The 15,595-nt window shown below is 44.5% G+C and overlaps 7 protein-coding genes across 7 annotated transcripts; 5 read left to right on the top strand and 2 right to left on the bottom strand.

Moving 5' to 3' along the window:
* Nucleotides 1-499: 499 nt before the first annotated feature.
* Nucleotides 500-2,080, bottom strand: J056_004020 (ABC transporter G family member 22; the record flags this gene model as incomplete). Its single annotated transcript, XM_009269229.1, has 6 exons — nt 500-635; nt 689-1,429; nt 1,477-1,598; nt 1,645-1,724; nt 1,778-1,940; nt 1,985-2,080. 6 exons carry the CDS (start codon nt 2,078-2,080, stop codon nt 500-502), a joined length of 1,338 nt encoding a protein of 445 aa, XP_009267504.1.
* Nucleotides 2,081-2,228: 148 nt separating this feature from the next.
* Nucleotides 2,229-4,190, bottom strand: J056_004019 (uncharacterized protein; the record flags this gene model as incomplete). The annotated part of the gene is made up of 9 exons (XM_009269228.1): nt 2,229-2,376; nt 2,435-2,657; nt 2,712-2,870; nt 2,915-3,001; nt 3,045-3,145; nt 3,191-3,855; nt 3,901-3,942; nt 3,996-4,079; nt 4,125-4,190. The coding sequence occupies 9 exons, from the start codon at nt 4,188-4,190 to the stop codon at nt 2,229-2,231; spliced, it is 1,575 nt and encodes a 524-aa protein (XP_009267503.1).
* Nucleotides 4,191-4,223: 33 nt separating this feature from the next.
* J056_004018 (Dolichyl-phosphate-mannose--protein mannosyltransferase 4) lies at nt 4,224-7,062 on the top strand (the record flags this gene model as incomplete). The annotated part of the gene is made up of 13 exons (XM_009269227.1): nt 4,224-4,346; nt 4,396-4,517; nt 4,563-4,587; nt 4,635-4,745; nt 4,790-4,958; nt 5,003-5,085; nt 5,229-5,318; nt 5,363-5,546; nt 5,594-5,707; nt 5,754-6,295; nt 6,342-6,588; nt 6,636-6,754; nt 6,799-7,062. 13 exons carry the CDS (start codon nt 4,224-4,226, stop codon nt 7,060-7,062), a joined length of 2,193 nt encoding a protein of 730 aa, XP_009267502.1.
* A 60-nt stretch (nt 7,063-7,122) lies between these two features.
* On the top strand, nt 7,123-10,228 carry J056_004017 (uncharacterized protein; the record flags this gene model as incomplete). The annotated part of the gene is made up of 2 exons (XM_009269226.1): nt 7,123-8,117; nt 8,164-10,228. The coding sequence occupies 2 exons, from the start codon at nt 7,123-7,125 to the stop codon at nt 10,226-10,228; spliced, it is 3,060 nt and encodes a 1,019-aa protein (XP_009267501.1).
* Nucleotides 10,229-11,003: 775 nt separating this feature from the next.
* Nucleotides 11,004-12,150, top strand: J056_004016 (Peroxisomal membrane protein PEX13; the record flags this gene model as incomplete). Its single annotated transcript, XM_009269225.1, has 4 exons — nt 11,004-11,154; nt 11,199-11,304; nt 11,345-11,627; nt 11,674-12,150. The coding sequence occupies 4 exons, from the start codon at nt 11,004-11,006 to the stop codon at nt 12,148-12,150; spliced, it is 1,017 nt and encodes a 338-aa protein (XP_009267500.1).
* Nucleotides 12,151-12,438: 288 nt separating this feature from the next.
* On the top strand, nt 12,439-13,022 carry J056_004015 (Regulatory protein MIG1; the record flags this gene model as incomplete). The annotated part of the gene is made up of 4 exons (XM_009269224.1): nt 12,439-12,526; nt 12,581-12,602; nt 12,659-12,831; nt 12,883-13,022. 4 exons carry the CDS (start codon nt 12,439-12,441, stop codon nt 13,020-13,022), a joined length of 423 nt encoding a protein of 140 aa, XP_009267499.1.
* A 220-nt stretch (nt 13,023-13,242) lies between these two features.
* J056_004014 (Nucleoporin nup61) lies at nt 13,243-15,558 on the top strand (the record flags this gene model as incomplete). Its single annotated transcript, XM_009269223.1, has 8 exons — nt 13,243-13,305; nt 13,350-13,414; nt 13,463-13,538; nt 13,589-13,642; nt 13,696-13,746; nt 13,800-13,832; nt 13,878-15,338; nt 15,385-15,558. 8 exons carry the CDS (start codon nt 13,243-13,245, stop codon nt 15,556-15,558), a joined length of 1,977 nt encoding a protein of 658 aa, XP_009267498.1.
* Between the last annotated feature and the right edge of the window lie 37 nt (nt 15,559-15,595).

Genomic DNA, 15,595 nt, shown 5'->3' with positions numbered 1-15,595 from the left:
TAAAATATCTTCTCCAGGAAGTGCACAAATACCTTGATCTTCAAGTGACGAAGGATACGAGCATTGGCATTTTCCATCTGAATTTTGAGTGCAGCTAAACAACACACCCTCCAAATCATTTTTTGTACTAAGAACAAATCCGTATGTTTGGAATGATATCCAGTGCACAAAATAGTAGTAAAATTTTGGCAGATTTGGCGCTCGTATGAAATAACCTTGAACACACATCCAAAATCCATTGATGAACGATCCTAGGCTTATCGCTGCAACGTTATCAGGAATCGCTGTTGCTATCAGAACCGATTGGCACTCCGCAACGAACGAAGTTAAAAAGTAGTAAGCTAGGAACCTAAACCAAACATCAACTCCAGAGTTAAGATCAACTGCCCAGTAAATGATCAACAAAAACAATGTGCAACAAACAAACACAAATGGAATTGTTATAAGCGTTGAACTAATCAAGAATGCTGAAGGTCCGTATAAACCGTTAGCCCTCTCCCTAACGTAAACCATCCTTTCTTCTAAAAAGGATGGTATCCCACTGACACTCATAAATGAAATGAATGTCACAGCAAACGAGTGTACCGACAATCTTTCGTTCATTTTGTCTGAACTTGTTCCAAGGTGCAGCCAAACTGTGGCAATAAGCAACCCCATCAAAACATACATAATCATTCTCGCTGCATACGCCAGAAGATTACGTTGACTGTTGAGCTGTGATCTATGACACAATACCGCTACTTTATAGCACCAGTCGGAAAAATTTGTTTTTGAAGATTTTAATGCAAGGCCCGAACCAGAATTTGACTTAGAAGTAAATGATTCCGCTGGTGTCGCATGCGAATCCAAATAATCTTCCTTGAAACTCGAGCTAATTGATCCATTCCGTGAATAAAGCTTCCATTTCTGTGACAATCCATTCAAGTAATTCTCGCTATCGAATCCCGATGACTTGTTTGAGAAATCCGTATTTACTAGTGTAATTGCATGATCTGCTGGATTGGTGTATGCAGGGCAGGGTTTACCGAGAAAGTCAAAGTAGTTGATGAGGTCGAGTGTAGGTGCTTGATACATTGTCTGCCCCTGTGCGAGCAGCAAACACTGGTCAAACATTTGAAATATCTCCCATTTAGGTTGGTGAATCGTGCAAAGTACTATAATACCTTGCTCAACTGCCAGCTTTTTGATTGATTGCATCACTTCTTGTGATGTCTGACTATCCAGTCCAGACGTTGGTTCGTCTAAGAATAGTATACGTGGATGTGAAACGACTGCACATGCTATAGTCACTCTCCTCTTTTGACCACCTGATATTCCACGTTGGATGGGTGATCCTACTCTCATGTTGGCTATCTCGGATATGCCCAACGATTCCATTGTAAGATCAACTCTCTTTAGCATTTCGGCCTTTGAAATACTTTTTGGCAAGCTGTGACAATGTCAGTCACGTTTAGCAGATTCAATGTCGTCACGTACCTCAATTTTGCCGCGAAGACAACAGTCTCTCGAACGGTAAGAACGCCAATAAGAGCATCGTCTTGCTCAACGTATTGTGCCAAATCTCTCATGTTGAATTTCGAATCTTCGTCAAAAGATATCTGTCCATCATTAGATATGTGATAATAGCGGAGATATAAAACGCACAACAGTGCCAGAAGATCCTTTGGCTTTCTTGCTGATAACATCTAAGAAGGTGGATTTACCTGCTCCCGAAGGTCCCAATACTGCGGAAGACGTGTTAGGCGTGTATGACTTTTCGACAGGCCTGTGTACAAACCAGCCATCATTTCACCGGAATAAACAACTCCGTTTTGTTCAGATAGGATGGTCTTTGCTTTCTTGCCGCTTGTCCTAAATCCCAAATCCGTCCAGCTCAGCTTGTGCTTTTCTTTCAACGGTGTAGGTGGGTATAATGAGGCAGGTGTAGGAACGCCATCTGCCTGTAATTACATTAGTGGTGTACACCTGAATGCACACCACTCACTTCCAAATCCATATAGTTATCACTTATCCCATTGTTAAGCATGGGTATGTGCTTCGAGTGTGCTAGCTGTATTCTAAGATTCGGATGCTTCACCATATCAACTATCGAACCCTTTCGGAAATTTCGGTGTTTATGGGTTTGTTTAATTGAAAGTGATTTTCAATATCGAAAACTGACATAACATGCCAAAGACCGACGCGTGAAAAACTTCTTAAACCTTCAAATTAATTTCAAGCTGATCTTTTTAGGCAACAATTACACGACTCATTTTACTTAAATCGATTTTGTCTAAATTGCTCATTTCATCTATCCATGCTGATCTAAATGTGTTTGGTCCTCTGACGTCGTTTCGGGTGCTTGCAATCTCGGCGGATATTTCAAGAGCCAATACCCTAAATTGGTTTGCTTTGTTAGGCCGTTTACTAATTGCGCTGCGGCTTAACTACTCACCCTGCAATCGAAGCTATAAAGTGATCACCTGTGGTCAATTTTCCATCTTTATTCATATCTCCCTCTGTCATTGATGCTACTGCACAGCACGTTGCTATTGCTGTTCCCGTGACACATCCAGATCCTGTGATTTGCCCCAGTAATTGATGTCCATTTGATATCTTCGCTGTACGTTCGCCGTCACTGATGTAATCATCCTTACCAGTCATCACAACTACGCAGCCTGAACAGTAACATTTTTCAGAAGGTCTTATCGTATGAGCACATAATAACCTACGTTCTCGGTTCGCCAGGGATCGAACTACCAAATACGGATCTTTGAAACCAGGTCCGACGGAATCGACACCTTTCGTGGTAACCTCGTTTAAGCCTGATAAGGCACCGATCTCTGCTGCGTTCCCTTTAATCACTGTTGGATGCCAGTGGCTGAGCAGCTCTAATTTCGGTTAGTCTCTTAACGACTTCATGCCTTTTGCCCACCTTTCCCGGTTTCCCTGCGGAATGATGTGGCTCCTACAGCGACAGGATCGAAGATGAGCGGCTTCTTATTAATATTCGAATAGCGTCCTAATATAATTTGAGTTTTGGTTGAGAAAATTACACAACTTACCTCCAGCAAGCATAGCACGCTTTTGCTCATCGGATACGGTTCCCATGTTGATCAAAAGTGCTCCAATGTGTGGATTGAGATCCTTTTGATCACCAACAACGCTTTGTATGTGTCAGACAAACAGACATGGTAGAAACAGGACATACGCAGCCATGACTGGACTAGCACCGAGTGCAAGTGTAGCATTGGCTTGATCATTAGCCGTAACAATGTTAGCCATTTGCTGGATGAGCGGGCTTTGATCTGGTATTGCGTTTATAATCTCTGAAACCTTGTTGAGGACAGAATCGATGTCGTTAATGGCTGGCTCAGGTTTTGTGTTTTCATTATTCCTGAAAGCTTGGACAAGGCGAGCTAGATTTTCTGTAGCTTTCCTTGGCCTAGGAGACGAGACTATGTCGCTGACGACAGCCACGCCATCGAGATATCTCTTTGTATCCCTAAAATGTACACCGTGCAGCACGCGCAATACATTATCTGACTTGATACCACCAATAACGACAGTTTTGATTGGTGAATGAGGGTCCAATGCTGCCAAAACGGCTCTAGCTCCTGCTGGTCCCATAATCTTATTGGATACATCCTTTGTTTGAGTGCCGTATATTGCACCAATTCCCAAGTAATCAGCACCACCTTTCTGCGCAGCTATTGCTTGATCAATATTGCCTGCAGAAACGCCGATAACCTTGTTTGGACCGAGTAACCTACGAGCAACGGCAAGGGGAGCATCGGATTGGCCGACGTGGACGCCTGCACAGTCAATAGCGAGTGCGACATCAATCCTATCGTTTATAAGGAGTGGAGTATTGTACTAAACTGCACTTTAGGCTTATCGGGCGAATGATGAATGACGCACCTTATCACAAATCGCTTTAGTGGATTGAGCGATTTGAATGAACTGGGAAATAATTAGGTGGTTATGGCTATAAAGCTTGTAAGTCACACACGAACCTCTCCAGTGTCAATAGTCTTCTCTCTGAGCTGAACGACAGTCACGCCGCCCTGCAGTGACTCCTCGAGAGATTCGAGATAATGCTGGCAGTGAATTAGAGTGGATTTGATTGGTGGATCTTGACGCACCTTTCCAACTGGCAATAGATCTCTCGCTGTGACCAAATAAACCGAATAGTCTATCTCACTCCTCATCGCGTTTGTTCAAGCTTCTTCCATCTCCACCAAATGGCTTATCAGCGCGGAAAAAGTAAGAACTCCGCTGGGGATAATCTGCAATCGTACAGTTCAGGCTCGGCATTTACACACCAGTCAATCGCCGTGGATCACAAGTCAACTCGTGGCAGTTATGTGAGGATGGCAGACAGAGCAGACTTACGCTCTTATTTACATTTCTAAGGATAAGAAAGCGCCTACGACTATCACCGCTACCGGAAAGGTTGACTGGGTGATCGGTTTCCTTCTTGCTTCCGTTGCGCTGGCAATCAGATTCCATAAAATAGACCATCCAAGCGAAGTCGTGTAGGTAAAATTGGCGTCAACTTATACATCTAACGATCTTTCAAGCTTTGATGAAGTTCATTTCGGGAAAGTCCGTCTGCCAAGATTACAACGGAAACCTCCTTACAACTCCCACAGTTCGCAGCTTATTACATCAAGAGAGAGTACTACTTTGATGTTCATCCTCCACTCGCAAAGATGCTCAACGGTCTCGCTGGCTACTTGTCTGGTTTCAATGGCGATTTCCGCGTGCGTTTCTTCTCGCTATCCCTCCCTATGCTTACATTTGGCAGTTCACAAACATCAACGATAGCTACACTGCAGGCGGTGTTCCATATGTTGGTATGAGATCTCTGTCAGCAGTCTTAGGCTCATTCACCATACCTCTTATCTATGGTATCATGCGTGAATCCGGCTATCCTAAAGCTATCGGTATTCTCTCAGCTGCGATAATGCTCTTCGGTTGGTAGCTACTTTCGTATGTCGATACGCTCACTCCAATCCAGACAATGGCCACGTCGCTCAAACGCGTTTGATATTACTCGATGCAGCCCTCGTCTTCTTCATGGCTTTGTCGCTCTATTCTTACGTGAGATTCTCTAAATGTCGCAGAAAGCGCGTAGTAACTTTCCAGGCTGCTTAGCTAATCCGATTTACAGCTCATTTACTCCTTCCTGGTGGTTCTGGCAAGCCTTGACCGGTGTCTCACTGGCTCTGACTCTTGGCTGTAAGATGGTTGGTCTCTTCACCTTCCTTACTATCGGCGTAGCCGTTGCTATTGATTTATGGAACATTCTCGACATCCGCAGAGGTCACACAATGGTAAGCACGTCTCATAAAATTTTATCTTGCTAACAACTCCTCAGAATCAAGTAACTCGCCACGTTGCAGCTCGTGTACTCTGTCTCGTTGTTGTCCCTGCTATAGTGTATCTCTCACTCTTCTGGGCTCACTTCAAGATACTCAAATACTCAGGCCCAGGTGACACATTCATGTCTCCAAGATTCCAGGAGACTCTCCAAGGTAATCCAGTACTTGAAAATAGTAGAGGTAGGTTGTAATGTATCAATTTGATGCAGTAGTCTAATGTTACTCAGAGATATTCTACTATGACACAGCTACTCTCAAAAATCGCGACACAAGCAACTTTTTACATACTGAATTCCAATATTACCCTCTTAGATACCCTGATGGAAGGGTCAGCAGCCAAGGTGCGAGTTTTCGAGACACCAATACACCCTCTGACCACTAGAGTAGGTCAGATAGTATCAGGTATACCTCATAGAGGTTTGGATAACTACTGGCAGATTCTTCCAGGCGAGGGATCGGCTCCTAAGGATGACTTGAAATTAAGAAATGGTGATATCATCAAACTGTACCACCAGGACACTGATACAAACCTTCTGACCCACGATGTTGCCTCTCCGTTGACCTCCACCAATGAAGAATTTACAGCTTGGCCGCATAACAACACAAACCGCCGTGACCAGGAAGAAGAGTTCCAGATTCATGTTCTGGGTGCCCAAGAGGGTGAGGTTGTTAAGTCCCTCGCCAGTCACTTTAAGCTCGTACATGTCGATACTGGCGTATCTATGTTCATGAGTGGTAAGGGGCTGCCATCTGGATGGGCTCCTGGTAAGTTTGAGGTGAATGGAAAGAAGGATGAGTCTGAGCAGGGTGCTACGTGGTACATTGATGAGTTTGAAGCTCATCCAGAGATGAAGGCTGAGAGCAGACAGAGTGGATCTACAGGAAAAAGAGTCAAGTCAATGAGTTTCTTCAAGAAATTTTTTGAGTTGGTGGGAGTCTCCTATTTACATGTTGCATTGCTGATTGAAACCCAAGCAAACCAAGATGCTGAAGCATAACGCTGGCCTGACTAACTCACACCCATACGCTAGTGCACCAATAGAGTGGCCATTTCAACTAAAGGGCATCAGCTTTTGGACAAACAACGACACGCAACAGCAGATCTACATGATTGGAAATGTCTTTGGTGCTTGGGGGTCTATAGCGGCGTTGTCAATATTCGCAGGTATTTGGGGAGCTGATCAATTGTCGAGAAGGCGCGGACAGGAACCGATTGAGGAACGTAAGTGGGGTCGAATGAGTCGATGATTGCGCTGAGAGTGTTTGCAGATGTCAGACGTAGAATGCACAACTCAATTGGCTTTTTCATAGCTGCATGGGCTTTCCACTACTTGCCTTTCTTTTTAATGGGCAGACAGCTCTTCATTCACCACTATTTACCAGCTCAGGTGAGTTGCATAGCGGGCAGCTGACTATTCTAAACGCCTAACAGCTTGCCAATGCACTAGTCGCTGGTGCAGTGGTCAACTTTATCGCTACAGAGTCAGCCGACTGGCCCCTGACAGGATCAAGGCTGCGCACACGCATAGAATTCCCTAGAACAGCCAAGATAGTGATTGCGGGAATAATAGTTTGTATTGTCGCCGTCTTCTGGTTCCTCTCACCATTGACGTACGGTACGCCCGGTTTGGAAGGCAGCCAGGTGTACCGTAGAAAGCTACTAGACACTTGGACACTACATTTCTCGCCCAAGTGAGGCAAAACATTGTAAATTATTCGTCTAAATTTTATTCGCTAAAATACGGCACATAACATTATGAGCGAATCACTTGCGCATCGACATCCATCACTTAACGATAAAATGATCCCGCGTGTGACGAGATTGTCTACGCGTCTGCAAGCAAGACGCTTACCAAGCATTACACAGCCCAGGCTGCGCAAATTGGCCACTTCGGTGCAAGAGGATGACGGATTCGCTGGTGCAAACGCCTTCTACGTTGAGCAGATGTACAGGCATTGGAAGGAAGACCACTCCTCTGTTGACGAGAGCTGGGATGTGTACTTCAACAGCTTGGATGGAAAACCTCCCGTTCCTTCAGTATCTGCCGGTGCAGGCGTAGGTGCGATCAAGGAGCCACCAAACCAAGCATTCGTCAATACTCCATTAGATGTTCCAAAGACTGACTCAAATAGCCTGACTGATCACCTCAAAGTTCAGCTTTTGGTTAGAGCTTTCCAAGTCCGTGGCCACATACTCGCAAAGACTGATCCACTCGGTATCGTTGAGCCTGAAAGACAATTGAACATGCCATCAGAGTTGGAGCTTACCCACTACGGTTGGTCTGAATCTGATCTCGATACCAAGCAATTCGACCTCGGTCCAGGTATTCTTAAGCGCTTCACTGACACTGGAAAGTCCAGAATGACCCTGCGTGAAATTTACGACCTCTGCAAGCAGATTTACTGTGGTCCCATTGGTTCTCAATACGTTCACATACCAGAAAAGGACCAATGCGATTGGATTAGAGACAGAATAGAATCCCCACAGCCTTGGAACTTTTCCTTGGAAGAAAAGAGAATGGTTTTGGATAGACTCGTTTGGTCTGATTCTTTCGAACGTTTCATCGCTACCAAGTTCCCTAATGAAAAAAGATTCGGTTTGGAGGGTTGTGAATCACTTATTCCTGGTATGAAAGCAATTATTGATCGCTCTGTTGAGCACGGTGTCAAGTCTGCCGTGATTGGTATGCCACATCGTGGTCGTTTGAACGTTCTCGCCAACGTTATTCGTAAGCCAGGTGAAGCTATTTTGTGAGTTTGGAGTAACGAAACCCTACCACTTACTCACATAATCAAGCAACGAGTTCTCCCCAGTGGCATCAGCTGACGATGAATCTGGCGGTGGTGACGTTAAGTACCACTTAGGTGCAAACTACGTTCGTCCAACACCATCGGGCAAAAAGGTTTCGCTCTCACTTGTTGCCAACCCATCTCACTTGGAGGCTGAAGATCCTGTTGTCTTGGGTAAGACCCGCGCATTGCAATTCTTCGATGGTGATAAAGAAAGACTCTCTGCTATGGGCATTCTTCTCCATGGTGATGCTGCATTCTCCGCTCAAGGTGTTGTTTATGAGACTCTCGGTTTCCACTCTACCCCAGGATATGGTACTGGTGGTACGATTCACATCTGTATAAACAACCAAATCGGTTTCACCACTGACCCAAGATTCTCACGCTCAACACCTTACCCAACTGATGTTGCCAAATTCATTGATGCACCAATCTTCCACGTCAACGCTGATGATCCAGAGGCAGTCGTTTTCATTTGTCAATTAGCAGCAGACTGGCGTGCCAAGTGGAAGAAGGATATTGTTATCGACTTGGTTTGCTACCGTCGTCACGGTCACAACGAGACTGATCAACCTGCTTTCACACAACCACGTATGTATCAAGCTATTTCTAAGAAACCAAACATCCTCGACATTTACGTCGATTATCTTCAAAATGAGGGTACATTTACTAAGCAAGACACGGATGAGCACAAGAAATGGGTGTGGCAGACTCTTGAGAAGTCATTCCAGAACTCAAAGGAATACAAGCCAAGTCCGAAAGAATGGCTTTCATCGTCTTGGGATGGATTCCCAACACCTTCAGAGCTTTCACAACTTGTTCTTCCAGTAAATCCAACTGGTGTTCGTGAGGATAAGCTGGTTGATATTGCTAAGAAGCTTGGCAACTTGCCAGAAGGTTTCACTGTACATCGCAACTTGAGCCGTGTGCTTAAGAACAGAGAGAAGATGGTTGAAGAGGGCAAGGGTATTGACTGGTCAACAGCTGAAACACTCGCGATGGGTGCACTGGCTACAGAGGGTAACCACATCAGATTATCAGGTCAGGATGTCGAGAGAGGTACATTCTCGCAACGTCACTCTATTATCCACGATCAAAAGACGGGTGAAGCCTTCATGCCATTGAACCACCTTGGTGAGAAGCAAGCACCGGTCACTATAGTTAACTCAACATTGTCTGAATTTGGTGTTCTTGGGTTTGAGCTCGGATACTCGCTTGTCTCTCCAGATTCTCTTACCATTTGGGAGGCGCAGTTTGGAGATTTCGCTAACAATGCACAATGTATGATTGATCAGTTCATTTCATCAGGAGAGAGGAAGTGGTTACAGCGCACAGGTTTAGTACTCTCACTTCCACATGGATATGATGGACAAGGACCGGAGCATTCAAGTGGTAGAATAGAGCGTTTCCTGCAGCTCTGCGACGATAATCCACTTATATTCCCAAGTGAAGAGCAACAAATCAGACAGCATCAAGATTGTAATATGCAGGTAGTGTATCCAACGACGCCAGCTAATTACTTCCACGTCCTTCGTCGTCAAGTGCATCGTGGATTCCGTAAGCCATTGGTGTTGTTCTTCGCCAAGAGCTTATTGCGTCACCCAATGGCTAGATCGGACTTGAGTGAGTTGAGCGGTGATACAAGTTTCCAACGTTACTTGCCAGACCCACATCCAGATCATCTGGTTGCACCTGAGCAAGTGCGTCGTCACATACTGTGTTCTGGACAAGTTTATCACACGTTAATAAAACACCGTGATGAGAAGGGAATAAAGGATGTGGTAATCTCACGTCTTGAACAGTTATCACCATTCCCATATGACATGATTAAGCCAAACTTGGATAAGTATCCAAATGCTGATTTATACTGGTGTCAAGAAGAACCAGTGAATAATGGAGCGTGGTCATATGTGTCGCAACGACTTATTACGCTGGTTGACAACACTGAACATCACAAAGGTAAGGTACCATTATATGCGGGTAGACCACCATCATCTTCAGTTGCAACTGGATCCAAGGCATCGCATAAGTCTGAAATAGAGAATTTCTTGAATGATGCTTTCAAGGAGTGAGATGAATGGATTTAAATGAATTTGATTTGAATTTGAATAAAATGATTTACATATATAAATATCTCTTGACATAATTCATGTAGTTGTAATGTGAAACTTTTGAACCATCAGCTTTGCAGAGATTAAGAGTTGATTGGTATGAGTAGAGATTTTAGACGCCAAACGCTCAATCAAAAACAAAGCTAGTTGAAAAAACCTCTATAAATTCACATTTTTAGTGCATCTCGTCACACAACTAGGTCTCGGTGCGCAAATGAGATATAGTCAGGCTAGATACTCTTATTTCAAACCATCTTTGTGCAAGGGTTAGAACTCATGGCATTGAGGTGAAAACCGAGCCTGAGTACGTTGCTGGTTGAAATCTACTCCAAACCCTAGTGCTTTGTGTCCTCTGGACCATAGCCAATTTTTCATTAGACAGCTCATGCTGCATTCTTTCTCTGTTCAGTGTAGGCGTTAGTGCTAGCATTGTATTAAGAAGGGTGTTTTGTGTGCGTTGTTAATAGATACCACGTTTCTAGACATTAATTGCCTATTGATAATTGGCCTGGGTGCTTCTACATGAGATGAAATATTGTACTTAATATAATATTATTGACTTGATATTCTAATTCGAATACTTTGTGTCTACTTTATTCTTATAAGGCAAAGTTACAGATTTGTAGCAATATTCGTACTCGTAAAAACGCAGTTAACGCACGTACGCACGTACACAATACATACAATACACACACACAACACATATATATACACCTTGATAACCAACACTCACGTCATGTCTACAGCGCCACCAAAACCCTGGGAGAATGGAAACGTCAACACAGATATCCAGCCGCAGCCGCAGCCACAGCCACAGGACTCAACACAGCCAGCTATCCCTCCAAGACCATCCAACCTCTCAAATATCAATCCGATGTATGATAACCGTAAGTCTCACGAATCCATCGGAACAAATTTGACTTGTTTTCAGCCTATAATCAAATCCAGCAGCCATTCACTGGCGGTGGTATGAATGGAGGTATAGGCGCTGGCGTTGGCAGTGGAATGTACGGCGACTCCTTCGGTGGAGGTTACGGGTGAGCTATAAATATCGTCGCAGCATCGCTGACTAAACAGCTCATACGGCAATAGGTTCGGTGGACCGTATTCACGCTTCGGTAATGGCATGGCTGGTATCGGTGGCTTCGGCGGCTATAACTCTGGCTATAACGCTGGCTTCGGCGGGCTTGGCTATAGACCGATGGCGTATGGTGAGCCGAACAGCGTCGGACAGCGAATGGAATCGGGAACGCAAGCAACGTTTCAACTGCTTGAAAGCATAGTTGGAACTTTCGGTGGATTTGCTCAGATGCTCGAATCAACATTTATGGCAACACATTCGTCATTCTATGCTATGCTCGTAAGTGGAGTATCGCTTCCGTCGGCTAATTTGATGGAGTATGAAGGGAGTGGCAGAGCAATTCGGGCATTTAAAAGGATACCTGGCACAAATTCTATCCGCTTTTAACGTTCTGCGATGGATAAAATTGATGATCGCCAAAGCACGCGGAAGGAAATTACCCGAAAGGGCAAGAGATGTTCAGAACAAACCAAAGAAGAAACCATTAGTAATATTTCTCCTCGCCGTGATTGGTGTGCCATATATTATGGCAAAGCTTGTCAAGATGGCATCACAATCTCAGATTAATCAGCACCTCTTAATCGGCTCAAATGGGGAGAGGATCGATCCGTCGAATTTGACGTTTGTGCGTTGCAAGTATGCATACACACCACCAGAGGACAGGAAAGGCACAGAAATTGAAATCAAAGTGGGTGATATAGTTGCCGTCATAAACAGATCGGGAGAGTGGATACAAGGCCGCACGCGAGATGGAAGATTCGGCTGGATACCTAATAACTTTGTAGACAGCATTGAGAAATGAATAAAACTAAATGACAATGATCAAAAATAAATCCCGATTGGATATGTGCGCACATCCTGTCGGATATATGCTTAACAGACGCTCCGGCATACTCCGTGTTTAAAAGAGGGAGATGAAGGGCAGGTATTTTTTGTTTAAATTAAAGCAATACGCTGTAGGCAATATTGTCTGCTAAATGTGTTTTTTAATACCGGAGACTCTCCATTCGGCAGTAATTTTCGATCCGTCGATCGAAGAGACAGCGCTTCTTCAAAAACGACAAACGAAAAACGAGATCAAGTAGGATAAATGTCCGATACGCAGCAACACCAATGTGATCAGTGTCAGAAGGTTTTCAGTCGTTACGAGCACCTCGTACGCCACATAAACTCTGCGCGTGAGTGGACTACAACTGCTCCCGTATGGAATGTTGAAGCTAATTTTTATACAGATACAAAAGAAAGGCCGCATATGTTAGTTTATATGGTTTCATCCTATTCATTTCACCCCCACTAACCCCTATAATCAGCTGCACCTTCTGCGGGCGCTCTTTTGCGCGCTCAGATGTCCTCACCAGACATATGACGCTCCACACGCGGCCATCGAATCCGCTTACCAAAGACAGACGCCATCGTATACTTAGAGCGTGTACAAATTGCAAGAGCAGTAAGCTCAAGTGCGATGGACTGAAACCGACGTGCAGTAGGTGACACATGCGCATTCCACTCGGCAGCTCATTTAAAACTAAAACAGCACGCTGCAGCCAAAGACACAAGGATTGCAGTTTTACGGATGAAATGCCTAAGCCAGAGCCAATCGCACCACCCTCACCACCCTCCACCAAGAGACTTCGATTACCACCGATCAGTAGCTGGGCCCCTGATCTCTTATAAACAACGTATCATGTAAAAACGTAGCTAGCAAACTGTACTTATTTAAACTCCGTTTACAATATCTGTGTCCTAATCAATTTTCATTTATAAGTTAAATTTATTAAGTGGGACAGGTGTTCAAATTGTGTATGTTTCTAATCCAAGCAGTCTCATTCCCTCATATCTCATATCTCATCTCAGTCCCGTCGCCATCTTCTCTTCTCTCACTACATCCATCACTATGAAAAGAGGCGCTGAAAAGCAGCTCACGCAGGACGATCCTGAGGCAGAAGGAGATGACAATGTGTGTCTGCTCTAGATTCTTATTCGCTGCTCATCTCTTTCTAGTCCAACTACGAGGAAGGAGCCAAGCCGTTTGCACGTGCAAATGATTCTTCTTTATCGCAGAGAAAGTGGGGTGGATTATTTGATTAGCATTCCTTTGCTAATTCTACTTGTAGAATACGCGGAATGCCAAAAAGGATGCAATCTGCAGCACCACCGACTCAACCTGGGAAGACGCAAGAAGCTGCCAAGGTTAGTGGTAGTATTAGTATATTTGAAGATTTCCTCTGACGTTCCCTCAGATCAATCCCTTTGCATTCAACCCTCCAACTAAATCAGAAGATTCAGCACCAAAGGTAAATACTTACTTTGGCTTTCTCTTGCCATGTGATCTCACAGAGCCCCATAGAGCAATCCATTTTCTGCTTTCTCTGCAGCTCCAGCTAGGAGTGTACCAAAGGTAATTGCACTTAGATGGAATAACCAACAAGACGTACTGACTTGGTTCTACAGTCTACTGGATCATTTGGTGCCTTTAACGCATCTGTTAGTGGATTTTAATCCTTCATTAATTACGCTAACGCGATATAGACTTCTTCTGCACCAAACCAACCACCATCAACAAGCTCACCGTCTTTCGGCTCTTTCGGATCATTTGGTTCTTTTGGAGCACAGAAACCATCAGAACCATCAACATCATCAAAGCCATCACCACCTCAGCCTCAGCCTAAGGCAGAAGAGAAAGTCGATGATGATGATGTCCATTACTTCGCCTCACTCAAGGGCCTCAACAAGTCGCTTATTGATGCGCTCAGAGTGGCAACAGAAAAAAATCCATTTGTTGATCTCTCTACGGCGCTCGTTTCAGTCACCGATGAGTACAAGAAACACTTGGGTTCTATCAATGAAAAGACATCAAAGACAAAGGAGCAGCCAAAGGAGTACCCAAAGGAACAGCCAAAAGAAGTAAAAGATCAAAGACCAGAGGTTTTAGAATCCTCAAAACCCGCGCAACCACCCATCGCTCCACCTGCCTTTTCTATGCCTGCAGCTGGTAGCTTTTCTCTCAAACCATCAACTTCATCCAGCTCGGTTGGCCAAACTGGCACCGGGTTCAAGCCTACTGCCACTATTGCTCCTGTGAAAGAATCCAAGTCACCATTCTCATTTCCTCCAAGCGCATTCGCATCGTCATCGAATGAAAAGAATAATGGTACCTTTGGATCTAAAAATGAGGACAAGAAGGAATCTCCCAAGTCAAATACTTTCAACAAGTTTTCTGCACTTGGTGAGAGCGATAGTAGCAAGAAACAGGAGCAAAAGGAGGATGACAAAGTGGATAAGGATGAAATGCCAATGGAAATACCCCCAGCTCCTAAGCCAGCCTCAGCCGTACCAAAACCTCCAACTGTCCCAAGTTTATTCAACCCATCGAGTACAAGCACACCATTATCATCAGCGCCATCGACGCCTAGTGCATTCGAAAAACCTACTCAGAATAGCTCAGCTGGTTCCATACCAAATCCATTCGCAACAAAGCAAAGTTTAGGTTTTGGTGCAGCTTTGGGCGAAAAAACATCACAAACTTCACCCGGTTTTAGCTTCGGACAGGCATCTCAGCCGTCTGGATCTGCACCACCTTCTAGCGAAAGCACACCATCTAAAGGAGGATTAGCTTTTACATTTGGAAGCGCTTCCAGCTTGCCTTCTTTCCCTAAGCCAGCCGAAATGGATAAGGCGCCACCAACGCCACCCAAGTTCTTATTTGGCGGTGCTTCCCAGAGTGACAAGGAAGTGGTGAAGGAAGAGGTAAAAGAAGTGAAAGAAGAGGATAAGGAGAAGAAGGAGAACGAAGAAGAAAGTGGGGTTCGCACGAGCACTATGACCGGTGAAGAAGACGAAGACGATGTCTATCAAGTTAAAGCTAGGCTTTACAGATTCGTGGATGGCTGGAAGCCAAGTGGAAGTGGGTTATTTAAGATTAAGCAGAATCGCGAGAATAAAAAGAAGAGAATTTTGCATAGAGATTCAACCACAACCAAGATACTTTTGGTGAGTGTGGATGTCTTGATGAGAGAATGAGGCTAACGAGGTATAGAACTTTAACATACACCCGGAAATGAACCCATCAGCTGACGGCAAGCAGTTTTCACTCACAGGAGTGGAGGCAGATGGGTCGCTCAAGATGTTTAGATTGATGGTCAAGTCGAATGAGCTGGCGTCAGAAACAAGTGACGCTTTGAATAGGGAGGTGAAAGAAATACAAGGATGAAGCGTAGCTGTTTGAATTGATTAGATATTTATTACTT

The sequence above is a fragment of the Wallemia ichthyophaga genome, assembly GCF_000400465.1.
Source record: "Wallemia ichthyophaga EXF-994 unplaced genomic scaffold scaffold6, whole genome shotgun sequence".
Lineage (NCBI taxonomy): Eukaryota > Fungi > Basidiomycota > Wallemiomycetes > Wallemiales > Wallemiaceae > Wallemia > Wallemia ichthyophaga.
This window is presented reverse-complemented; position numbering and strand designations above follow the sequence as displayed.